The sequence below is a fragment of the Glycine soja genome, chromosome 20 (assembly GCF_004193775.1).
Source record: "Glycine soja cultivar W05 chromosome 20, ASM419377v2, whole genome shotgun sequence".
In the NCBI taxonomy this organism is placed as follows: domain Eukaryota; kingdom Viridiplantae; phylum Streptophyta; class Magnoliopsida; order Fabales; family Fabaceae; genus Glycine; species Glycine soja.
The window spans coordinates 49,255,770-49,283,507 of record NC_041021.1 but is presented as its reverse complement, the minus strand read 5'-3'; the positions used below and the strand labels follow the sequence as shown (position 1 = coordinate 49,283,507).

At 29.9% G+C, this 27,738-nt stretch overlaps 4 protein-coding genes across 5 annotated transcripts in view; 1 reads left to right on the top strand and 3 right to left on the bottom strand.

The window, feature by feature from the left end:
* Nucleotides 1-596: 596 nt before the first annotated feature.
* LOC114402909 (probable inactive histone-lysine N-methyltransferase SUVR2) lies at nt 597-8,571 on the bottom strand. The gene is made up of 9 exons (XM_028365597.1): nt 8,362-8,571; nt 6,696-7,024; nt 5,310-5,781; nt 4,065-4,990; nt 3,549-3,814; nt 2,932-2,998; nt 2,780-2,830; nt 1,899-1,992; nt 597-914 (listed from the first exon to the last, which is right to left on the bottom strand). Exons 2-9 carry the CDS (start codon nt 6,900-6,902, stop codon nt 856-858), a joined length of 2,142 nt encoding a protein of 713 aa, XP_028221398.1. The 5' UTR covers nt 6,903-7,024; nt 8,362-8,571; the 3' UTR covers nt 597-855.
* A 1,507-nt stretch (nt 8,572-10,078) lies between these two features.
* LOC114401582 (plasmodesmata-located protein 2-like) lies at nt 10,079-12,516 on the bottom strand. The gene is made up of 2 exons (XM_028364132.1): nt 11,589-12,516; nt 10,079-10,359 (listed from the first exon to the last, which is right to left on the bottom strand). Exons 1-2 carry the CDS (start codon nt 12,346-12,348, stop codon nt 10,232-10,234), a joined length of 888 nt encoding a protein of 295 aa, XP_028219933.1. The 5' UTR covers nt 12,349-12,516; the 3' UTR covers nt 10,079-10,231.
* A 6,960-nt stretch (nt 12,517-19,476) lies between these two features.
* LOC114403118 lies at nt 19,477-22,860 on the top strand. Its single transcript, XM_028365877.1, has 2 exons — nt 19,477-19,855; nt 20,666-22,860. The coding sequence occupies exons 1-2, from the start codon at nt 19,753-19,755 to the stop codon at nt 22,240-22,242; spliced, it is 1,680 nt and encodes a 559-aa protein (XP_028221678.1). The 5' UTR covers nt 19,477-19,752; the 3' UTR covers nt 22,243-22,860.
* A 2,386-nt stretch (nt 22,861-25,246) lies between these two features.
* The window catches only part of LOC114403311 (protein CHROMATIN REMODELING 20-like), a 45,555-nt gene continuing 43,063 nt past the window's right edge, over nt 25,247-27,738 (bottom strand). For both annotated transcript variants that reach the window (XM_028366190.1, XM_028366191.1), the window contains one exon: nt 25,247-26,038. In XM_028366190.1, the coding sequence (XP_028221991.1) occupies nt 25,666-26,038 (373 nt within the window). In that variant the 3' untranslated portion in view covers nt 25,247-25,665. The remainder of the gene's footprint in view (nt 26,039-27,738) is intronic.

The window sequence follows — 27,738 nt, the reverse complement described above, 5'->3', positions numbered from 1 at the left end:
TTTACTATGCATGCGAATAGGATTGACTCCCAACTAACTTGTGAATGACTGTGTACTCAAGCATCCATTTTTCTACAAGTATTAGCATTTGTTTGTTTTTCTTTTCAGTTTAGATTTTTATTATCATCATTTTTTCAGGATGGAACATGGTTACAATTTTTTCATATTTTGAAATTACAATTTTTTCATATTTTGAAAATTTCTTCCTTGTCCAGAGAAAGTGGAAAAACGATGTATACATGGCCATGAGAGACTGTTTCGAAGCAAGGAGGATCAATAGTACCGACCAAGGAATACTATTAATTCTTTTTCCTAGCTTCTAATTGTGGTCTCTCAATTCCTAATTTTTTTATTTTCTTAGTTTTGTTTTCTTTACTTAGAACAATGCAATGTACTGTTATATGTGTGCAAGGTGACGAGTTGTGACAAATGTAAAGGTGCAGAGCAAACGCCAAAAAGGAAAATATAAAAGAATACTCACTTACCTTGGTGTATATATATATCAGAAGTTTTAACTAATGTGAGAAATGAAAACAATATAAATCATTATCATATTTGAATGAACAAAATAAAAAAAAATAAAAAACACTTTTTTTAAGTAGCCATATAAAACCAACTAATAATTTTGATCATTCAGGTATGAATAATTACGCAAGAAAGGATTTACATTTAGGGATTTTTCAAGTAATCCCAGATAAATTCACCTTCTTACTTTCCAGGCAAAAAATCATCTATTTTATCAGCATTCGCTGCTCCAGCAAGCATATTAAGATGTTTAAAAACATTTATTGCCGATCTTCAGCAAATAGCTGGTAACTGAAAACAACGAATAAAGAATGCTGAAGTGTCAACTAGCTACTCCGTCTTTCTGGCATGTATCTCCTTGAGTTTTTTACCTTTCAATAATCTAGTTCCTGCCAAATAAATTAAATAATGCGTAAGAAGCAGAATCTTCAATAGCACGTAAATAAATATCTAAAGATAGAACCAAAGAAATCGTAAACTGCTTCATATGCACATGACATCAGAGAGGAAATTTAAGGAGACTATCATAGATTTTTTTTTTTTAGGAAGACAATCATAGAAGATTAGTTTTTGATAATTTGCACAGAATTTTTATTTTTTTAACATCGCAGCGTCACTTAGAAGTGTAATTATGTGAACATGCCAAAGATGTGACATCAATACTCCAATGGTCAATTAACGCATAAATAACGAAAGATAAAATTCATAAATTTTTCAAAAATAAATGCATTAAATTAAGGATAAAATTCATTAAAAAAATTAGAGATAAAAAAAATACAATTAAACTTTTTCATTTTTTCCCACAAAATGAAACGTTAATCAAAGAAAACAACTCAACTCTTACTTTGATTTTGCTAATCATTGCCACTACTAAGGTAAAGAGTTAAAAAATTAAAAATAAAAATATTTTATCGAAAAACATAATAATTAATGTTACAAACTCATTTAATGTGATTTCTTAATAACATTTTTTTTATGAATTCCATAACTATTATTCTTAGACCAATGGTTAACCAAACCATTTTTATGTTAGATAGTCCAAATAACCTCATTCTTATAAGAGTGTCAACAATATGTTTTTTAAAATACACAATTTATGACTTCAAAGAAATTTTAGCTAACAATAATGTGTTAAAAGATGTGTTATTAACACAACCCTCACCCGTTCTTCATTCAGGAATCGGCTATGTAAATATTTAGAGATTGCACAGTTTTCATTCATCATGCAAGTTTGATCAAGAATACGGCAGATGACATTTGAAATTGAATTAGAGCTAGATCCAAAAATTAAAATGAAATAAATAAAGCACATACAGAATAAAGTTAAATTCTGACATGAGATAGCACGATTAATATCAAGTTATCTGACTGACCTTTTTGTTTCTTATCACGACAGAAGCCACTTCCACAACAACAATTAAATGCTTTAATGGGGTGCTCATGATCATCGAAGTCAATACCATAGTCCTGCAAATAATTTCTGGTGTCTTCAGGAAACTCAAACGACTCATATAAACATTAGATGAGTGCATGTAAAGTCAAACATCGATATATTAAGTATTTTATAATAATAATTTTAAATTTAAAGTATTAAATGATTAAATCATATTAGTAAGTTGATTGTATTATTGTTTTTTACAATTTTTTAATCTATAATTGGTCAAATCCATTCAATCAGCGAAATTTGGATTATCGGCCTGGATTACAACAATAGTACCTAAGATGCATATATAAGATATTATTCCCTGGAAATTGCAAGCTAATTTGCATGTATGTCCATCGTGAAGCGAGACTTTTAGATTTATGACGAACAATTCTTTCTAAAAAAACTACTAAAAAACCATTTTTGTTACACAAACACACAACCAAAAGCATTCTTTACTAGTAAGTTGTCTTGTTACCAATTAAAAGTAATTATTTAGAAGTAATGTGATAATAAAATATAGACTTGAATATATTTAACATCTCTAATAAATGAGAATTTTATTTTGAATCTTTAATAATTTTTTTGTTATTTTGAGCTATGATACATTAAAATTTGAGAAATGTTAGTGTGTTTTCTCTTACACTCTTTTTAAAAAACTCTTTATAATTTGTTTGAATTTTTATTGAAAATCAACATTGTAAACTTACAACAACAAAAAATTTATTAGAAATTCAAAATAAAATTCTATCATTTATCAAGAATTTAAACATATTTAAAGCTTAAAATATTTACGAAGAAAAGTAAGTTCAATTGTTTCAGCCTGCTTACCCATGTCAATTCCTCGTATGCATTCACATTTCTGTTTGTGAAGAGAGCAAGCTGCAAATAAGGATCGAAACAAACAATAAATGTGACCAAAAGTTAATTTTCACTGTTTTCCAACAATAAGTAAATGAATGTAGAATCAAACACGTTTTTACATGATAATAGTGACGATCAGGTGTCTCTACTTCAACTGGAATGTCTATCAGATTTGCGTCCGAGCATCTGGAAACAAGAAACACAGAAACCATACTAGAAATCAATAGATGAAAAAGACGGAAAAAGAAACATTTGTAAGGATGAGTGAAAGGAGGAAATAAAATATGATACAAGCCATGGACTACGGGGTACTCTTGTATGACGACAAAATAAAAGGAAAACAACAGGAAAAAAATATGTTGTTCTATGATGGCCATTGACAATTGACATAATGGAAAACAACAAAAATCAAGCACACTGACAAACACATAAAAACAATTCTTTAGTTCTTCCATCATTGTGACTTTCATTATGTGTTGAGTTTGAAATTAATCCTCAACAAAGTCAATTAATAATTCGCACTAATAATATGTTTGAAAAAAAAATACCACCGTAATGCTCTGTTGTAAATCATGTCTATTGACAAACTTTTCATGTCTTAAATCAGCCTAGCACATGGTAATTGGACAAGCCCAAGTTTGGCCGGAAGTGATTGCAAATTTCAGGCAAATAGTAATTGGGCTGGCTCGATTTCATCGTGCATAAAAAATATGGTTGCTGAATTTTGAAACAGCACCTATGATTGATAAACCTTGCAACATTTCCATTATATGTTGCATCTAAGCATAGTGCCTCCTCATCCTTTAACACCCCTTCCGAGCCCCAATCTGCATCAAGGGTTACAGGATATGTATGTCTGTCATTGCCGCTTTTCTGCATAATCCTTTCATATAATTCTGTATTGGTTAATATTTCCCCTGCATATTCACATACAAAACATCCCTTGGGCAAATCTTCTAGAGTTCTGATGCCCCATCCCTTTCCTTCTCGAGTCAAAAACACCTGAAGAATAAAGAACAAGACTTGTCATAGATCAAATACAAGAAATGTAGCAACAACAATGGCTGCTTAGTGCTAGTCTGCTACTGTTACCTATAAAAAAACAAATGTTAATAAAGACATATTGACTTCCATCGGTAAACATATTGCAATTTTCACTTACTATAATATAATAGCCACAATAAAATAAAATGAATAAAAGGAAATAAAATTCTCATCAAATTAATTGTAAGATTATTCATACAATACGAACCTGCAATTTACATCTTAAACCCCGTTGCACTACCCGATTTCCACACTGCATGTCACAACCACATTTCCTCCAGCATTCCTTGATAAACTTCCTAACCAGATGCCCCTTGCATGGTTCGGCCATGATGTCATTCCTGGACCTCTCCACTGGGCATTCTTGGCAATACACAAAATGATGATCTAGAGGTTCCAATTTCATAGACATGCAATCTTTTAAAAATATTTCTTTCAACAAGCCTCGTGGAGTGTAAGCAAACTCTCCACCTGTTTCTTGAGAACATGCACATGGAAGTGATAAGGAAAGACAGTCGCCAGCACAATCAGCACAGCAACCCTCATCCGCAATACGAGCAAGTGAAATATTGACGTTAGCATCTTGATATATTACATTATAGGGTATGTAATTAAACTGAGGCACGTCCTCACTTCCAGTTTCATCCAACAGTGATATTTTAACATTCTCGGAACCTTTTGTTATGTCATCGAGAAAGTGAAAGGAATTCTTGTCATCTTCAGTAACAGCTTGCAGTGGCAGACATGCCACATTGCGTGAATTTGCAGACTTGGGAGTTGACCCGTTTCGATTTAAACTCAAGCCCAGCTTCAAGTAAATTCCACATAAATCATCTAATAGCTTAACCATAGATGATTGAGGCTCGACTATCTTGTGAGCCTTCAGGTATTTCTCCTCAATGGATTTCATGATAGCATCCAAATCAGGAATACGGAAGTTTGGTTGTCCCAAAGCAGCTTCGCAGTTTAAAGAAATTTTAATTTCTCCCAAAGGTGAAGAGGCAATGTCAATACTACCCTTCTGAGTTCTTTTACTATTATTGCATGCTGAGGTAGCATCTTTCTTGGGCACATTCTGATACAGAGCTGATAGAGATTTGGCACAACAATTTCCATTTGAAGCATTAGCTGAGCCTATAGAATATCGGCAAGAAATTTACTAAACAGCAGTTATATATCACAAAACCTCTAAATGTCTAGAAAATAAAGAGGCATTTGTAAATTGGTGGATATAATTTAGTTATGGTGTACAATGACATCTATAGGAGCTCCTTTTTCATACAAATATGGGAAGCATTGACATTACAAATCAATAGTTTTCAAGATCTCCACTCTTATACAGAGGAAAAAAAGAAGAAAGAAGGGAGACCTTTTAGGTCTCAAATTGAAAGGTGAATCATGATTGATGTACAAACAAACACAAAATGGGGGGGGGGGGATGTGTAATAATTACCATTGTAACTCGTTGAAACAGGTCCAAGATGTAACTTAAGTTTCTCAGTTCTTGGTATCATCAGCTCCTTCTGTTGATGATCATTTGATATATTTTTCCTCTGGACACGAGGATTGCTTGGTTCATCAATTGGATCTTCACAATGCCCTGCAGCTGATGCCTTCCCACGATGCAATTTTCTATCTCTAGCAGGCATGCAAGGTAAAGTTGAGATCCTTTCTACCTCACTCGACATTCTCTGCAATGCTTGTGAACTGCTCGTGGGCTTCATATGTACAATGGAGGTTTGAGAAGATTTAATGATTTTCTGTTTAAATGCGTTGGGAGTTATTTCCGAGTCTTCTACAGACAACCCTTGACTGGAGTTGTCAGTTGATGAAACCTGGTCATCTCCATCTACCAAGTGCAGTTCCTGTTTTGGCTTTCTCCCATTAAGATAACTGATTGGAGCCTTTCTCTTACCTTCTGTTTGCTATTATAAAAAATATTACAAGGTTTCACCAAAATATACACAAAAATCAAATCGAAAGAAGTTGATCAATATACATTCAAATGAACCAATCACAAATACTGATAACACAATATCAGTAACACAAATACATGCTTGGACGAGAAAATTTTTAAATTTTTTTTTAACTTCTAAGAATTTTAAATACTTCAATTGGAATTATTTTATTTTTAAAATTTTGTATTTGATAAAAAAAATTAAAATTATGAAAGCCAAAGAAGATGAATGTAAAGAGAAGACAATATATGATTGATGTGCTTCCAAAAAAAAGAATATTGATGTGGGGAGTCACAGGGAAACCCGGACACGATGGCGTACACCATCATACTTGACCACAACGTAAGGCATGGTCAGACCCTCCGTGCCGGCAAGCACCTCCACCGCATGATAGGCAGCGACGACTGCTCTCCTAACTGGTGGATGCAGTTCTACGTTGCACCATTCGACGCTCTGCGAGCTAGAAAAGGATCATCGGTGTGAGGAAAGAGTCCCGATTGAGAACGGGATTTCATAAATTTTCAAGAGGAAGAAGATTATAAAGGAAATACACTAATGTTTTGAAAGGTTCTTATGAAGAGAATTTCAATTTCTCAACTTTTAAAAGAAAATTAAAATTTCATATTTTTAGTTGATTAAAATTCTGTTTTAAAATTCTAAAAATTTAAATTCTTCATAAAAAACATCTAAACAATAAATTTTAGATTAAAAAAATTTAAATTTTCTAATAAATTACTTTTCTTATTTAAAATTCTCTATCCAAACACTAACATAAACACATAAGAAATAACAGATCAACACATTAAAAACTTACAATTAAAAGGACAATTGATCAAATCAATGTTTAAATATATAAATAAGCACAAGATGTTAGGACAAACCTTAGCTTCCTTTAACTCAAAGTATGCATCTATAAGAGTACGATAATTGTCTTCTTCAATAAGTTCCCAGTTTCTATCATACAATTGTAACAAATTTTTCAACACCGGTTTCACCTCTTCATCAGAAATTCCTAAGGATCTCATAGCATTATAAGCCTTAATGACTCTTGGATGAGGAGCCATGATTGTTCCAAAAGTAATTGTCATGCAATTGAACACTAATGTAGAAGCCAATTGTACGCCAAGACTTTGTGCCCCTCCAAACAGCCTTTTACCAAAACTCGCAATCAAATTGAGCTTTATATGCCCACGCAATTAACCCTTTTTCCCTGCATATAACAAAATAGAATCACAGTAGTCGAACCTTAGAGAAAGTCAATGCATCGAGTAGAAAGTTATCATAGAACAAAACAAAGCAAATATAAGTATATAACCATTATACTTGGAAGGGAACTCTACAAGCATAAAAATAGAGGGAAACATCAATGAACAAAATTAGGGACTAACGCAAGATCCAGGTGACATCTTTCCAATATTCGATATATGATATTACTCATAAAGCAAATTAAAGTTTTTATTCCAGTGAGTCCAATATTTTAATGATAAATTTTGCTTTATATGATGAGTAAATGTTAATATAATAAATGCATATGAAATAGAAATAACAACATTTTGCATTTATGTTATTTCCAAATATTTCAATCAATTACTACTATCTAGTAACAGTCAGGGAACATAGGAAGCATTTTTCTCCTACATGGCTGCAATACCTAAATAAATATCCAGTATAGATACAGTATAAATGATCTTGGGATTAAATCCTTCGTAAACTGTTTTCCCTACATTTATGTTTTGTAAAATAAAATTTAAGGGCAAGAAGACTTGCCCCAGTTTAATGTTAGGGCTAGTCGTAGCCAGCAACCTTCCAAAGAATGTCCAGCCAGCAGCTGAAAACAAACCCCAGTTATTTTTGTATTATGGAACCCGACCCGTCGAGGAGGTTCACCTCCTTTGTAACTAAAAATTCCACTGGCTGCAGCTACATTTTTATCCTCAAAAGAAACCAAAAATACCAGCACAATGCATACAACTAGTAAGTAGTAACCTATATAACAGTACAAAAATGGACAAATGAATTTAGTTGAAAAAAATTCTCTCCATTCCCTTTTCTCCCCCATTACTTTTACTACCAAGCTTTTAAAAATAATAAATGTAACTTTCTATAAAATGTGAATCATTCCTATTTTTTTTCCAAAAATTTATAAAATGAAAAAAAAAGAGAAAAAAAGGGAAATGGAGAGGATCCATTTCCAATTTGGCTCAAAAACACCGGTATCGGGATTTCACGGGAAAGGAAGAAGCTTTTTTCGTGGTTAGTTCAAACCACGGATAAATTCCTTTTTTAACTTCACGCATTGATTCTACCAAAGTAATTTCTAATTAAAAAAAATACAATATTTCACTTATTATTTTATAAATTTTATATATATATATATATATATATATATATATATATATCACTCTCGATTTGAGATGACATGTTCAACCTTAGTTCGCATTATCATGTTCAAGCTTAACACAATACTTCGATTGAATAATCAAAATAGCTAAAGAAGCAAAATAATAGAAACATCAACAAAAAGAAAATGAAAGAGGTTTTACTTACACAATCACACGATGGAGATATTTCGCGAAGAAGAAGGTGCTGAGCTATGATGGAACTTGCAGAACAAGTTACCTAACGAAAAAAGGAAACGCTTTTTGTTCATAAAAGCAATACGCAGAGTCGAAACTCATAAACCCTCAGAGAATGAGAGTATGCGTTTGGTTGCTAAGAAAATGTATCGGGAAATTAGGAAAATACAATGCGTGACTGCGCGGTTATATGAAGCGGAAGCCGAAGAGTCGCCGAGTCTAATGGGGTCGGCTTTGTTATGTGAGGGATTTATCCAGCGCGGTGGGAAACAGTTACGTGTCGTGTACCGGGCGACGTGTATTATTTTTATTGGATGGAATTTACACTTTGACCTTTCTTTTATAGAATGACTGCGACTTTCAACGTGTTTCGGTGATATTGATTGCAGGTGAGACGCTGGCCATTGCTCAAAGTATATTAAAAAGAAAATATTATTTTCTTCATTTATCTTTGTCTGTTAAACGTTATAAGTCAATTTTTAAGAAACCCGTGAATTTGTAAAAAATTAAAAAGATGAAATAAAAAATACAATTAAACCTATATATCAAGTTTTTTTTTTGGGGGGGGGGGGGTTATCAAGTTTTTTTTTTGGGGGGGGGTTGGCCTTGTTGGTGTAGTTTTGTCCCTAATTAGAGAGAGAGTAAATATTTCAAATGGACCTAAATATAAGTAAAATTAATCAATTTTATGTTAATTAAAAAAGTTGATTAATGTCATTTAATTCTTAATGACATTTGAAAATAATATTTTTTAAAGTGTCATTAATTGGAACTTGATTAAGGAATTAAAAACATAATTAATTTAAAATAAATTCTAACTCGTGCCTTTAGGATATTGGTTAAAAAACTAAAAAAAAAAAAATTATAATAATTTTTTTATTCATTTTTTATGATCTGTGAAATAAATTATTTTTTTAGTTCTTTAACCAATGTTTTAAGAGCATTAGTTAACAAGACCCTTGATTTAAGGGTATTTTTGAGATAACATCATTAAATATAGTTAAAATTTATTTATATTTGAGTTCAAAAAAAATATATTTTTTCTTATATTTAATTAGATGGAGTAATATGCCGAGAGTATTTTTCAAAATATATTGTTCTACAAATGGAATAAACTGTTACCAAAAAATAATAAATAAAATAAAAATATTTGATTAATATTAACATTTTACTAACTCAACCTAATTTCCCTTAACTAATGCTAGTTGAAATGTATGTCATAACTATTTTCCTTATAATTATAATACAAATGATGTGTTTGATGAGACATTTTAGTTAGTTTTTATTTTTTTAGTTAAAAAGTGTATTTAATTATTCGATAAATAATTTTTTTTAAAGTAATTTTTAATATTTTTTGAAACACTACTTAAAATAACATTTTTTTAAAAAAACATTTTTTAGTTAAAAAGTGTATTTAATTATTCGACAAATGTCATTTATAGCTTTTTATATTTTTTTATTTTTATCCTTAATATATTTATTTATTCAATTTCTTAGTTATACTTTTTAAACAAATCATGATTTTATAATTTTTCTTTTATTTTACATTTTTCAATTACTCTAACAACTGATTTTATTAAATATTTACAATTAAATAACTTAATTTTTTAACTTTTAATTTTCAACTAATTTTACAAGCATAGTTAAAATTTCAGTCAATATAAATATTTCACAGTCGGATAAGAACCTGAAAAATGAAAACTAAGAAATATTTTCAACATTAGTATTATAGATACAAAGTTGTTATCTTCATACTAAAGAAAAAAGCATAGCAAAGATGATTATTACACAGATAATCGTATCCTAAATTCCTAATACTCACTGGTTAAACCCAGTCCACTCTATTCATAATCGTCTTTTCTAAACCAAGACTTAAGCAGTGATAAAAAAGCAAAACCCAAAAACAGAGCTGCGGCCCCTCCAACAATTATCGCTGCCAACTTTTCGGTGTTGTTATTTCTTCTTGCCCCTGTATTCATAAATTTCGTACATAATTAATGAGTAATTAGTATAACAATCATTGTTTATCAATATAACCAAATTTAATTACAGAAAAATACTAAAAATATCTAAAAAATTATACTAGCATCTAAGTTTTGTTAATAACCATTAGGACAAAGCTGTGAATATATTTTTTGGTACAGAAAGTTATGAATAGTGTAAAGATGGATTAGAATCACTAGTTCAAAAAGAATTAAAAACATTTTAACTTACATTTTATTTTATAATTTATGTATAAAAAATATTTTTTAAAAGACTTGGATTTATTCAGTTGAAATTCAACTATAGAGAACCCTCACCCGTTTAAAGATATGTAGCATGAAAATAAATAAAAACACTTCATATAAGCTAGTAGAAAAACAGGCAGTGCCTGCATTAAAATTGTTTGTTATTTTAATATTTTTTTTTTATCTTTTAACAATTTAATGTAATTCGTTTGATGGGAGAGTTTGAAAAAAAAAAAGTAGGTGCAGTGGGTAGTGGAAAGATAGTTAAAAGATAAAGTACTGTATTAAGTGATTTAAGAAATAGTTAAAGGAGTAAAGTAGCAAGTAATAGGTAATTTCTTAAAGAAAAAAAGTAATAAGTAATTTATAGAGTATTTAAAGGATAAAATAGTCTAATAAAAAATAAAGACCAAAATGATATTAAGAGCATCTCCAACGCTCTTATCCTATCGTCATGGGTTTTTGAAACGAAGATACCGTACATTTTTTTCTTAAACTTAAGTTCTGTCTTATAGAAGCCACCGTTGCATACAAATTAAAAAAAAAAACAATATATTGAATAGAAACCAGCATCAACCAACAAAGAAAAAAAAGAAGAAGATAAAATGGTCACAAATCACATTGGAGAAGAACATCAACAAAACAAGAAAGCATCGACATAATAAATAAGTATTCACCATAAAAATTGAAAAACTAATAAAAGCTATGCCTAAAGCATCAAAAGACAAATATGCTTAAGCGGGTGGGACAAGAATCCCACAAAATATTCTATTTTTTTTATGCATCCAAAAAAAATATTCTATTTAAATGCTTCCTTCTACAACTCTTGGTTTTTAGATTATATTTATCTGGATAAACGGGCAAAAAGAAGAATTTCAAAGATTATTTCAATACAATAATTTTTTTATTAAAAAATAAAAAATGCAAATACAAGACTTTGGTTTGGTTCATGATTCAATTTAGTAGTTACCTGGGACAGAGTTTCCAGGAATGCCATAGTAGCTTATGAAACACTTGTCAAGATATATTTGTGCCGAAAGTGAAGTTCCGCATTCTTCCTTAGCAACCTGCACTGCATCGCTCACGCAGTTGCTACAGTCACAAATATTTGAATCCCCTTCACACTGCGCCATCAATTTCACTGATTTATAATTCATCGTATAGAACCCATTACTGTTCGGAATCCCACTTTCCAGATTCACAAACGCCTCGTCCATAAACTCTTTGAACTTGATATAGTCCACAACCGGTTCCCCACACTCCTTGTGAAGCAAGAAATTGCTATAACTTTTAGATTCACCATTTGTTTCTGGAAGCTCCTCTGTCTCGTAGTGAATGTAGCAACCGTCAAGTTGAACCCGTGTTGGCATGGAATCACTGCACAAGGTGTTTGACATCTGATGCAGCAAGTTTACGCAGTTAAAACAATCTTTTATGCCGATATCGTCTCGACATTGGAAAAGGCCTGAGATGGCTGCGTCGTCGCTAACGGCTTCCGTGTTTTTGAAGAACTTTTGTTGGGAGGATTGTGCAATGAGTTGTTGGAGCAGAGAGTTGAGTGTTTGAGAATAAGTTTTAGTTAATTGGTCGTTAAAGGTTTGGCTTGCACAGGTTTTGTACACTAAAGTGCTGTAATCGGAAACTGTTTTGGAAGAGCAAGAAAGTGAAACTGAGGAGGATTGTGGAATGGGAACATTTGGAAAAACCACATTGGAGTGTGCAATGGACATTAACTACTCATGATAGTTTGAATTTAATTAGAAGTAGAATTGGAGTGTTCCATTATGCTAGATGGGAGGATCCTCCTGGTGAAGAGGAGATTATGCATATTCACATGATTAATAAAAACTTACACCATATGGGGTTTTATGCTTCGAAATGCTAATTGGTATGAAATTACTTTGGTAAAAAACATACCAAGAATGTTAATTAATTAATTCACCTTGACTTGCATCTATTCCGTTAAACACAACCGTATAGATTTGAAAAACTGACACGGATTGCTTCGTGCAAGGAATGCAGCTTTCCTCTTTATGCTTTATATATAGGTTAGAAAACATGATTTTTGGACGCCCATCGTGTAATATTTGACATCTAGGAAAGTGATCAAAGAAAAAAAATATATAAATATTATAAATAATAGAGTAAATTATATTGTCACTTATTGTGATTTATTGAGATATTGTACGCACAATTGTTAAGCTTTTTAATATTTAATTATAACACAATGGTGTAATATTTTTCAAATAATTAAAAGAGTTAGTGTATCTTATACAAGGTTTCAGTACAATATTAATTTTTTAAACAAAGATGTGTTAACGTCTGGGTAGAAAAAGAAAGATTTACCGGGAGAAACTTTGATGAAACTTCAAATAATATCAGTGTAATTTAGTAAGGTATATATAGTTCCACTTGCTAGCTGCACTTTAATTTCAAATACCATGCAATATCTTCAGAGGTGTAGCTTAACTATCAAATATTCCTGACTTCCAACAAAGATTATTTTAATTTTATGGTGTGTTGTGGCTGCCAATAATTGGATTAGTTTGATCCATCTCTTTATTCACTATCTGAAATATAGGTGTGAATTCAAGAATAACCATGGTAATTGGGTTCTTGAAGTGTAAAACCTAATTTAGGTCCTGGAATTGCAGAAAGTGTAGAAAAAGCCTTAGAGACAAACAACTGAAGAGAAAGTTGGTATTTGTCATTCTATAAATAAGAAGTTGCGTGATTCTTTTACTGACCTTCTTGGGTGTTATTTCTCTCTCACACACAAGGCATGAATACAGGCCATAATAACATCTTGGAAAAAGATTAATAGACACTCAAATGCTATTACATACCTCCCGAGATAGAAGTGATATGTATTATAATATGATAGAAAGAGAAAGATAAAAAAAATGAGTACCTATTTGATGTTTGGATTTAAAGGATGTCTAAATATCAAAAACTCTTTCTAAGATCTTTGAAACCTACTCCATGTTGTTGATATTAATAAATGTTAATTAGTTAATATATGTTCATGAGATGAGATCATGTGTGTGTTCTCTAGCATACATATAAGCATAAAGAATTTTTCTTACTTTAAGTTAGTGTACATTAGTGGAAAAATGGTTTTTTAGAACAACTTTTTACATTGGTTTCACGAACATCATTTTTTTAAAAAAAGTTATGAATAAAATGAATGTTTTTAGATCGGTTATATAAGAACTTAACTGATCTAAAAACTACTTTGTAAATCGGTTATAATTTTAACTGATATAAAAGATCATCTTTTTAAATCACTTTTAAAATAGAACTAATCCAAAAAAATTCTTGCTCAACAAAACCCCAAAACACAATTCTTCATTGTTGCGCGTTGATTGAGACTGTTAAAGGATTTTTTGTATGATAAAGTGAAACTAAGTTTCGAAATAATATATAGGATTTGCATTCAAGTCCTCTCTCAAAGGACCAATCCATATTTGAGAAATTAAGATTCTTGGAACTAAGGTTTGGAAAAATAATTATCAATTGTTGGTATTCAAATGCGTAAAAGAAAAACATAAAGAGTTAAAAGAAACTAGTAAAAGAATAGTGGTAGAATTGTTGTGAGAATTGATGACTTGAACAATCAGGGTTGGACTTGATGTCCCCTTTTTTCAATGCAATAATCTTGATCAATCTAATTATTCATGCAATTTATTCTCAATTCACAGTTATATTCCAAGCCTAATGTCTTAGGTGAAAAAGTCTAAATTATTTAGATTAGTTCTCAATGTCTTGTCAAATCAATCTAAATAATCAAAACTAACATTTAAGAATTACAAGGAACCTAATTGGGGTTGACTTATGTCTAGAATCAATCTCAATTAGATACTCTTCTTCAATTCTAGAACCAAATGGGTGTCTATCTACTTATAGGTGATCAATCTAAAACAAACATTTAAAGATGAAGAACAAGAATAAATCTGAATAATTGTATTAAAGGAAAGTATTACATGAAATCAGGTTCAACCTTTTCAATCCCAACAAATAAGGAGATTATTTATTCATAACTTTATTATAATGGCAAAATTCAAACATACAAACGTCTCATCAATCTCAGCCAAGAGCCTTAAGAATGGTCATGTTTACACTCAAAAAATTGCTCTTCAAATGCACTAGAATGCCCTTTCATTTGAACCTAAGGTCTTTTATATTTTGATATGGACATAGGTCTAATGCGATTTTCTCGCTTAAGTGTGAGTAACATCTTGCTTAAATGAGACCTTCTCTTCTTAGATTCTTCAGCTTCTGACTTTCAAGCGCACAAAATGTTGTTAGATATTGAACTATTCAGACATCTCTTGCGATCTTGATAAAAACACCAATATAAGTTTATGTTAATTATGTCAAAAAACATAAACTCAAAAAAAAAAAAGAGAAAAACCCAAATAACATTTTTTCAGCAAGAGTTATTCTTAAATTTGATAATAAGTTGTTGTGTAATTTTATCAATGAAGTAATTAACGTGATGAATTCTATATAAGAACTATTTTTAAGAATATATATATATACTCAAAAACAACTAAATCATCTAGAAGCAAACCATGTTTAGCATGAGAATCGGCCACTTGATTAGCCTATCTAAAGACATTTTTCCATGTAACAATAACATCCGGAGCAGCCTTCTTAAGAATCCGCTCGATATATAAGTTAGTAGCTTCATGCAATTGGGGACATCCATGGAGAATAAAGTTAATGGTCAACTTGGATGAATCATTATTTATATTATCAACAGATCTTAAGAATTATCAGATAATTATAACAGTTATTAAGTTAATAAAAATTGCATTATTAAAAAAATTGTTGAATTTTTTAAATCCAATGTGTCATTATAAGTTCTTCTAAAAGTGAATTAAACAATTCTATTTTAGTATTGGAAATGTTTTAAATATACCATATATATATATATAACATTTTTTAGTTTTTTTATCATTTTATTTGTTTTATTTTATACCTTTTTATTCTCTCTTTTTTCTTGCTTACAAAGAATATACAAAAATTATGCATAAATATAACTCTTTTAAACAAAGGTCCTAAACCAAACAAGAAGCAGTACAATTTAATTTATAAAATAACAAAAATTTTAATTTAATTTTCAAATGTGCAAAAAATACCACAATTACATATTGGTGTATAATTTAATGATAAATTAATCTTTAAACTTTATAACATATTGTCAAATTAATTCTTTAATATTAGATAAAATAGTATCATGAAAACTTAATATATATTTTTTGTTATTATATTATTAGTATTGAGTATCTAACCACTTTATCAATGAATAATCTTCATAAAAAAACTTGATTAATCACTTTTAATAAGATTCTTTCCTCTCAATCAGATTTTTTTTATTTATAAGATTTTAATATCAGACTTTATTTAAGAAAACTAATTACAATACTACTTAAATCAACTATTTATGGGTTCATAAAAATTTAATATAAGAACTTATTTATTGTATTTTTTACATATTTAAAAATTAAATTTTTTTTCTTTTTAAGAATTAAACCATCACCTATTTATATATTTTGAGACCAAAATACTGCTTTAGTCAATAAAACAAACGCATAAAGACTAAAATATCAAATTAAAAAATCTTTAAAAATGTTAAATAAAAATAATACAAAAATGGTCAGACCTTGGTGGTTGTACCTTCTTTTTCTTAATTAAATTTGAAGAATTTTTTAATGCCTACATCTTTTGACGTGGAATTGATGGAATTTGACATTTTGACATTTAAGTCTAATGGGGCGGCGGCTGGCGGCTGAGTATGAATTGCCAAAGGCTCAAATTCACGAAACGTTTTTCCTTTTAATTGGAGATATGAATATTGTTTTTTTTTATGTACTTTAAAATTCATCCACATATTTTCTAAAGATCAACGACATTTAGGTCCGTTTAATAGCTTGGAATAAATAAAATAAAAATAAAAACACAATGAATTTTTTTAAAATTAAAGTAAAATATAAAAGTATGATTTTCACTTGTTTTATTTTTTTTAAAACCATAAATTGAATCTCAAAAATTTATCAAACACCGAACAGATTTTAACACTAAAAAAAAACTTATAAAGTTATTTATAAATTATTCCTTAAAAAGATTCTTACGTTAGAATTCATTCATTCATTTCTTATCGATTTTATCAAATTTTATTGGTTATCTCATTTTACTCCTTCATGAAACGTTTTTCCTACAAATGAATAAATTCTTAAAACACTTCAACAATACTAACACTCCATTGGCATCCTCTATTTTTCTTTTTTTTTTCATATCATATTATCGATCACTTATACTTTATCTTGCTTTTTTTTAATCTCTCTCAAGTATTTACACTTCAAGGAGTATTAAAATATATATTTTTTATTTTCTAAAATAAATTACGTTTAATTTTTTACACAAATTAAAATAATAATAAGTTATTTATTAAAATAATTTTATTGAAACAATAATAAATAACATATTTTTCCTGTAAATTTTATTAAAATATTTTTTTATCCTTCTAAAGTGATTCTTGTAATATTTAAACTTTTCATTGCAAGAACGCTTACATAATTTCATCAAACGTTGACATACGGTAATAACACATTGTAAAAGTGCTTATATGACTATAGATTTATATAAACATTTTTTTAACTGAAACTAAAAGTAAAATTAAAAAAAATAACAAAAGATTTAAACATTACAAAAATCATAATTTTTTTTTTTACAGAAACTAAAAACAAAAATTGAAGACAAAATCGATTACGATATATCTTCAAAAAAGAAAGGATTACGTAAATTTTAGCACTGTTTTGCTATTTCCTTTCCCTGTACTTGCAAGTTCCAAGTCGTCATTTTGGACAGTGAAATTCATGAGTTGGAGGAAAAAGGAGAGCCACCGGACCTTTGATATACGTCCAAATTGAGGAACAATATCTCGTGTTTATATTTTACTCCTCTCTACACGATTTTAACGTGGGATTTACACATACGTCACATTATACAAAAAGTACAAGTATAATATTTTTTTTTACTCATAGTACACGTACAATATGTTATGTACTCCTTCAATTATCTTATTAAATGTAGGAATGTTTACACGATGAAATGAATGAATATTATAAAATAAACGACCACGTACCATATCTAAATGTAAATTATCTTATTAAATGCATCCTTCTAAGTTATAAAGTATTATAATATTCATTTACCATTGCAATAGTAATGTTCAGCAAAATGAATGAACATTATAAAGTATACAATCATTTACCATTGCATTTGCCATCACAATCATTTACCATTCTAATTGTCTTCACAAAATAATATTTTCTTGCATATCAAGGACCCAAGAAAGCATGGCAATCTAAGGCAAGTGCCTTATCCAATCATTTTTCTATATGAAAATGACTTGCTACGGAATATTCTGGCTTCCTATTTTTGATTCCAAGATTGATTGAGCTTAGTTTCAACTTCCAAATTTAATTATAAACTAAAATAGAAAAAATACTGGAAAAAAAAAAGAAAAAAATGAGAGACTGCTTCCAAGTGTCAATATTTTGTTCCTTAATAGGAAATTAATGATATTTTCTGCGCATGTCTCACGCCTTCTAACTTAAAGATATTTATATTTGTCTTATTTTAAACGTGAATTACTATCAAGTATTAACTTTTTCAAGTTTTATTTAAGATATTTCTTCCTCTATTTATAAAATGAGAAGAGTATCCGTGTAAAAAAAAGAAAAATAAAATTAGTATAATTTATAGATAGACAGCTAAAATTAATTTTTTTGGTATATAATTAAAATTTATTTAATAATTACATAGTTATTTATGAAGCCACAAAACTTTATATTTAATATTTTCATAAAAAAAATTATATACAAGTATAACTGAATTTCATCCAATCTAAATCGTTTTATATTAGATTGAATCAAATTGAAGTTTTAGATCAAACAAATATAACGTAAAAAAAATTAAAATTATTAAATCAAATGTTTTTTCTCAAAATCAATTTAATCCAATTTTTGAAGACCCTTATTTGTTTCGTTATATACATTCTATAGTATATAATTTTTTTTTTTACCATAACACACATTCTAATATAAAAGTTATGGTTAAGATTAATGTAAAAATGTATTTGAGTTATGTTCTCTTCAGTATATTTAAATTATGTTTAACAATTTAATATTATTTTTTTATCAAAAATATTCTACTAACTCTAAGATAAACAAACCTATAATTGAGTACTAAACTAATTTATTTTGATTGATATTTTGTTTCAACTTTAATCTATTGTCTCTAATTTTTTAAACAAAAAATCATATATCCCTCCCTCTCAAATAAATCAATACCTAGAAATTTGATTTTATATATATATACTAACATTATATTCAATAAAACTAATTATAAGCTAAAAAGTTAACTAATAATTAAAAGTGAGAAGTCGGTAGCTATAACTTGATAAGCTAATTTATTAAATTATGAATGTTGGATAAAACTAACGGTTAAAATAAGTAAAAATTATAAAATAAAAAAAATAATAACTAAAAAATTTGATAAATATTTTAAAGATAAAAATAAAAAATTAAAATTTAAAAAATAACATTTTAAAAAAATAAAAAAAAATATTTACCAAAATATCAAACAAAATTTTTAACCGATAAAAAATTAAAATATACTACGAAATATAATCTAAAATATACTTACAGCGTAAGTAGAGTGAATGTAGAAAGATTTAATATATGCTTGTGGACTATGGGTAGATTTAAAGTTGAAGAAAGAGAGAAATATGTCTAAATCAACAACAACAAAGGTGATGATTGAATAATGAAGGCGTGTCTGGAAAATGCACTGCAGGTTATCATCTTATAGTATATTTTATTATTATTATTATGAATTAACAAATGATAACCGAACTCTGAGCTTCAAATTAAAAATCTCGAAACTAAAGTTAAAGCATAGCATCGTCTCTGCAAGAACAAGAAGAGAGGAGAGGAGAAAGTTGAAGACTTTTCTCCTTTACTATTGTTACAACAATCTCCTTCTCTCTCTTCTTGGAGTAATTCTTTGAAGAACAAGAAAACCACTCTCTCGTTGTGGGGGAGTAAGAGGGACTCTGAAGAGACATGTTTGGGTGCAAGAGTTTATGCTGGGATTCTGTCCCTGAATTCACTGACCCTGATCCACTTCCCTTTTCTCTGCCTTCACCCCTTCCTCAATGGCCACAAGGTATCTTCTTAGCATTGACTTTTTAAACAACCTTCTTTGATTCATTTATTTAATTTTATTAATGGGGTTCTTTCCTTTTCTTTTCCTCTCTCTCTCTCTCTCTCTCTCTCTCTCTTTGATAGAATTCCTGAGATTAGGCACTGTTTTTCTTTCAATAAAATGAATCAGAATTGAGACGGGTTGCTACTTGCTATTTTGACGTCAATCGTTACGCTGTTATTTATTTGATTTCACATATTACATCACTATGAACACAGAGAAGATGCCTTGTTTATTTATTTGTATATAAATTTTGTTTGGATGTGAAGTAGTGGCATTAATTCCATTGTTCTCTCGTTTACCATCTTCCATCGCGTACTGCTTCACTTCAAGAGACCGTTAAAATAACATGTTTTTTTAGGAGGAAAAGGGTTTATGACGTTACCTTTTTTGTAACTCTCCAACTGGATTTTCTTATCTTGACTTAACACTATAAATGTTTTGTCAAATGTTGTGCAGCTTATTGATGGATATTTGTTTGCCTTTGAGAATTGAACGATATTAATTCATTACTGCAGCACTTGTGTGTCGATCTTACAGTCATCCAAATTTTCCACAGATAAAATGCTAAGCTTAGTTTGTACTTTTGCTTGATACTTGAGCAATTGAGCATCAACTAAGCATCTTTATTGTCGACATCAAAATTGAATTCTTACTACTGATAATCTTTTAATTCTGTTTGGTTCAAATTATTTTATCTTCTGTGCTATGCTGTCAAATATATGTGGCTTAATTATCTGATTTATCTAACCCTGTGAGTGATCTGGTCAGGTGGTAGTTTTGCATGTGGAAGAATATGCCTTGGAGAAATAGAAGTTATAAAAGTAAACAAGTTTGAGAAGGTTTGGAGATGCACAAGTTTGAATGGGAAATCGCTTGGTTTCACATTTTATAGACCTTTGGAAATTCCAGAAGGCTTTTTCTGCCTTGGTCACTATTGCCAGTCCAATGACCAGCCATTGAGAGGATATGTTCTTGTGGCCCGTGACACTAGTTCTGATGCCTCCACTCTAGAATCTCCTGCTCTGGAAAAGCCACTTAACTACTCGTTAATATGGAGCCTGGATTCTCATGATGAATGTGTTTACTTTTGGTTGCCAAACCCTCCAACGGGTTATAAAGCCATGGGCATAGTAGTTACTAGCAGTCCTAATGAACCTGAAGTTGAAGAAGTTAGATGTGTGCGAGATGATCTCACAGAAAGTTGTGAGACTTCTGATCTGTTACTGACTGTAAAGTCAAAATATTCAAAAGATTCATTTCAGGTTTGGAATACACAACCCTGTGATAGAGGTATGTTAGCTAGAGGTGTAGCTGTTGGGGCATTCTTCTGTGGAAGTACATCTGTTGATCCTGAACAAGTGGTGGATATTGCGTGCTTGAAGAATCTTGATTCTTCCTTGCACGCGATGCCAAATCAGAACCAGATTCATGCACTTATTCAGCATTATGGTCCCACTGTGTACTTTCATCCTGATGAGAAGTACTTGCCATCATCAGTGCAATGGTTTTTTAAGAATGGAGCAGTTTTGCATGCAGCAGGCAATAAGAAAGGTATAGCTATAGATTATCAGGGCTCAAATTTACCTAGTGGTGGAACAAATGATGGTGCCTTTTGGATTGATTTGCCTACTGATGCTGATGCAAGAAACAATCTAAAGAAGGGAAACATAGAGAGTGCTGAACTCTATGTTCATGTAAAACCAGCATTGGGAGGAGCCTATACTGATATTGTGATGTGGGTTTTTTGCCCCTTCAATGGACCTGCCACCCTTAAAGTGGCATTGATGAACATTGAGATGAACAAGATAGGAGAACACATAGGTGACTGGGAGCACTTCACCCTTAGGATAAGCAACTTCACTGGAGAGCTATGGTCTGTTTACTTCTCTCAGCATAGTGGAGGTGGATGGGTAAATGCATTTGATCTGGAGTTTATTAAGGGGAATAAGCCAATTGTTTATTCATCAAAAGATGGCCATGCTAGCTTCCCTCATCCTGGGACTTACCTTCAGGGATCATCCAAACTAGGAATAGGAGTACGCAATGATGCAGCTCCAAGCAAATTTATTGTGGATTCGAGCATCAAATATCAGATTGTTGCAGCCGAGTATCTTGGTGATGGAGTCATTGCAGAACCATGCTGGTTGCAGTATATGAGAGAGTGGGGTCCTACCATTGTGTATGATTCACGGTCTGAGATAGAGAAGATAATAAATCTGCTCCCACTATTTGTTAGATTTTCTGTGGAGAACTTATTTGAACTATTTCCAACGGAGCTTTATGGTGAGGAGGGGCCAACTGGTCCAAAGGAGAAGGATAATTGGCTAGGAGATGAATATTGCTAGTTCTGCTTCCTCGCTCGTTTTAGTGGGAAAGGAATGCAAACTGATAAGGTAATATCTTTCTTTATGTCCCGGTAATAGTGTATGTGTTCTGTATGTCACTGTGGAAGAGGTGAAATGGAGCAAGACATCATCATTATCATCAATCAATTGTAAAGGGGGTGTACCTTACATAGTAGCAACTTATCATTCTTGGTGGCCTGAAGAACTATAGTTCTCTGATGTTTGAGCTGCTTAAAACAATATTGATAGCTACACAAAAATTGTGAGTAGAATGATAGCAATGTACATTCTAATACACTCTTTGTTATTAGTTGGGAATTTTTTAGACTCACAAATGATGTGGGGCTCACTTCCTATTTGATGAGTTTCTCTTATTATTTTGTGATTCTTAATAAATTTTAATCAATGACAAAGAGTGTATTTGAAAGAACATGTTCCTAGTTTATACTATAAACATGTACAAGCTAGGGTTATCGGTTGTATAGACATTTCTGATCTCTTTGTATGATAATCTTGTTGCCAGTGTTTAGTGGGAAATATGAATTTTTTTTTTTTGCTAGTATTCCGAATGTTGCTGGTCATGGAATTGGAATATCATTTACTCTGGTTATATATTAATTAATCAATTCACTTGCGTTAGTTTGATTGGAGTCGGGAAATTTTTGCCTGTCATGCCATAACTTCAAAACAAGACAATTCTGGTAAGACAAGAGACAATCTGCTAATGCGTTTTTAACCTTGTCATAATAAAATTAATAAATTAACCATTTGTCAATAAAAAAAATATTTAACCTTGTCATAATAAAATTAATAAATTAACCATTTGTCAATAAAAAAAATATTTAACCTTGTCATAAAATAAATTTATTATTTCCTTAAAAAAGTTATTATTTTCTCAGGGTGTTATATTTTTTTTGTGTTTAGGCTTCCTCGCAAAACTCAATTTTTTGTGCTGCGGGCAATTGAACGTTAAATTTAATGTTTTTTTTTTTATAATAATTATGCCGATGGGAAATGTGAGAGAAAAGTGAGGAAATGACTTGTTAGCAAAAAATACTTGCATAAACCTGATATACCTTTAAGCAAGATTATAATTTTTATTGAGTCATAATAATTCAACCATTAAATGATGTATGTATAATCAAAAGTAAATTATAAAGTAATGCATTTTTTGTGGCAGTAGTGAATAATACAAAAGAATATAATAGATGATTTTTTTAATAATAATAAATAATTCCTTTATATTTTAGAGATAGGAGACAATTTATTTTGAAAATGTAAGATTTATTGGTCATTTTTTATTATTATATTAGCAAGTGTCTTAATTTAGTCATTTATTATGTATTTTTTTATCATACTTTGAGTAAAAAAATTAATAAGGAATATGAAGTGATAACTATAAAGAAAAAAATTTAATCATTAAAAATAAATAAAAAATATTTTTATCTTGCATTAATATAAATAAAAATTATATAAAATAGATAATTAGAGAAAAAAAATATAAAAATATAATATTTTTTTAACATAACTCAATAATCTGAACTCAATCTTAATCGAATTGAGTTGGATTAAAAAAAATCAAAATCCAAATCAAATCAATCCAATTATATATAAGAAAAAAAAAATCAACCCAATTAAAATTAATTAGTATGAATTTGATTTTATCCAAACCCAAACAAATCAAACCTATAAACACTCCTATAAATTTCAATCAATTCTACTTTGTTTGCAATTTAACTTCTACCCCTTTACACTACATCTTAAGTTTTTTTCCTCTAATTTATTTTTTATTTTAATTTGATTCTCTATTTTTTTTTCAAGTTAAATTAGGTTATTTAATTTTTAAAATAAATAGTTACATCTTTAACGTGAATTTTGACTAATGAAGTTAAATTTGTCTTACTTGTTAAAAAAGTAGAACAACACATCAATGATCACATGAATTTTAGTATTGTTAGTCAAATGTGGTAAAAAAAAAACTTATTGAAACTACTTAAAAAATTAGAGGAGGTAATTGAACTCGAAAAAAAAAACTTAATTGAACTCAAAAACCAATTAAAGGACTAGATTAAACAAAAAAAATTAATTAGATGAAATAATTTAACCAAAAATAGAATTTTATCATGACTACAATCATTTAGGAAAGAGACAGGATTAAGGTGTCAAACATTTGCACTTAATAACTCTGTGTCAAGTACAAATTTAATCAATACAACTGTTTAAAACACTTGATCATACATATCAGTTTTTACACAAATTGGACATTTGTTAATATGTTAAATAACAATGAACATTTACCTATATTTAAATATATATTATCTGATGAAGTATTAATTATTTATTTATTTATATGAAATTTTATAAACTTAATTTACTGTATACAAACTTTCAAATTAATTGTTGATTAGTCAATTTGTATTTTACAAAATAAAAACTAAGTGATATAAATGCAAAAGTCACACACCTGTAATCAATTAATTCTGCCCCTGTTCACCAAAAAAAACAATTAATTCTGCTCCTTTATGAATTTTCGTGATTTGGTCTTTTAATTTTGGATACTAATTATAGAAGTTTAACGGCAAATTGAAATTCTTGTAACTTATAAAATTGTAATTAACTCCTCTTACCAAAATAGTTGATCTTCAACCATTTGAAAAATAGAAGATTATGATTACTCTACGTCAACATTCAACTCGTCACTGATAGCAACAATGTGCATCAGAAAGCAACTGAAAAACACTAATGGATATAGACTTAGTTCTCTCACTTCATTCCTGCATCTTACATCTTTCTTCCAACTGTAACAAAAACAATTAAACCATCTAATTTCTGCATTTGGGAAATTTTCATTGTGACTACCTTAATGGATTGCCAAAAGTAGAATAACGTCAACAAAAAAAATAAATACACGTAATAATGCTTATCTCAAATAGCAAGGCAACCCAATAGACGAAATTCCCATGTTGAGTTTTTGGAAAGAGAAATTATGCAAGCAGTGCGTATGTTTCCATGATTTTGAGTATCCTTTTAATTAAATTCAAAGTAGAGCCACAAGCCTAAGAAGCATTTTTCTATTGATATTGCATTATTGCAGATTATTACCGGGAATTAACCACAGACCAGGATATATATTCCTAGAAATTTGATAAATCCTCCTACTGAGTAATTGCTGGGGACCTGTGACCAACGCCACGCCTGATATTCCACGAAGCTTGATACAATATTTTACATGCCTAGCTAAAGAAAGACATTAACTGCTTACAGCAGCAAAAGAAACATTTCTATTTCATTTTTTTGGGAGGAACATTTCTGTTTCATCCATAAAAGATTTTAACATGGGATATAACCATTTACGACATAAAAAATTAGATTTAATTATATATAAACAGATCAAATTATGTCATCCTTCATGTTACCACATTCCTATCTCTTCTTCAAGTCCTCCCACCTAATCTCCTGGGCACATTCCCCACAGACAGTACTGCATCCAAATTTTGTTCCTTGGCTTCGAAGTGTCAACATATGTGCAAGGTTGGTACATTTCCGTGTCGTGAAACGTCTGCTTAGTTTAGTTGGCAAGATGCTGCAGCTTTCTGATACATTTTGGGGCATTGCATTTGGCATTTCTGGCTTCTGTTCAGGCATAATAGACTCACCAAGTGGTACTCTCTGCACTTCTTCCCATTCCAACGATTTCTGGTAAACCTCCCAAGCCATATCTTGCTCCTCTTTTGATAGCTTTTCCTCTTCGTTTTCTTGTAGCAGGGATTCATGTTCATGAAAATTGGCAATCCACCTGTTATAAAAAATTATATTAGCTTGTGTGTCAGATACATCCTACTTATTCTATAAAAAAATGAGTAATTAAATACAAGCATCGATATTTTTTACAGATCTGGCTCTAGCACAAAATCGTTAGTCTGTGTACTGATTACTTAACTAAAATCTTTATTGATACTATAGCTACTGGCATAGCAGAAATCCAGCCACTAAAAAATCCAGTTCAACTAGTGTCCTAATCGTGCTATACTCAAGATCCAGACTGCACATGTGACCTGGATGCATATGCAGAGATATGCCCACAAAAATATGATTCACATTATTTAGGAATAAATGAATGAATGAGTGAATAACTGAAACAGACATAATTTTTGGGTGGCTCAGGTGTAGGACTGTCAGAAGCAACAACAAATACGATAATACATCATTTAGATGCTTATTGCTTCCATTTCCAACTTTCTGAAACCTAGTCCCAATTGTTGAAACTAAAAGGGTAATTAAATAAAATCAGCATCCAATGCATTTGTCTGTTTAACCAAGAAAAGTTAAAAAAAAAGACCTTCAATGAGACTTCACAAAAACCTTTGTAATGAATATTCGTTTGCAATTTTAAAAAAAAAAAAAGCACAGGCATAAATGTCCATCTCAACAACTTATATAACCTAATAACTAAACTAACTATAAATCATTTTCACCAGAGACTGTTACAGAATAATCGGATCGGGAAATAAAACTACATCAGATTTACAGAAAAATAAATTACAATCAGAGGAATAGTAGGAGGATTCAGCAACAGAACTGACTCAATATTACCTCTAAATCAGACTTCTAGATTATCTGTTAGTTGAGAGTGAAATCATGAGTCAACTTTTTTTTTTTTTTTGCTCAGCAAAGATATATATATATATATATATATATATATATATGTAGAAGAGGTACTAAGGTACACATAGATATATATATATATAAATCATGAGTCAACTAATAGATGTTTGGCATGACATTTAAGAAAATTATTTTCAACACATTCTAATTGACCTTGAAAATTGCACAAAAGAGAAAAATTAGAAGTTACTTGATCCAATGCTTTTTTGGTCAAGGATCACAAGTATCTTCTACGAGAAACAATCTTGTTCATACTAGCAGCATCCCCAAAATTGTGGAGCTAACTCTCCTATAAGAGATTTTAGCTAGATTTTGCTTAAGGAGAATCAAACATATACCACCAGAATCAACCACTCACTTATTCCAAGAAACTTATTCCCCTTATAACACTCAAATTTAAAATCAATACCTATTATTAGTTTCTTTAAAAATATCTTTCTAAATATACCAATGTATTTTTAGAGTAGCCTTTGATAAATTGTCTAAATAATTTCACAAGAAATCAATATATTTCTAGGAACATAAAATATTACAAATAAGCTCGTAGCACAATTAGCACAAACCTGAGACTTTTGAAATAGGTGTGATGATGCTAAGATTCATTCCTTCATTTGGCCAACTATTCCTATCCTATACTTAAGTGCTAGCACCTCTTACATTAAAAACTTAGAATATAAATTGCAAACCATGAAACAAGTGAAGAGATATTGAAATTAAAAGAAACTATAATAACCTTGTGCACTTTTTAGTCAAAGGTGAAAAGAAAAAATGCAACTCTTTATAAAAAAATAAAACAAAATAATATAATATAAATGCATCTCAAACATGAAA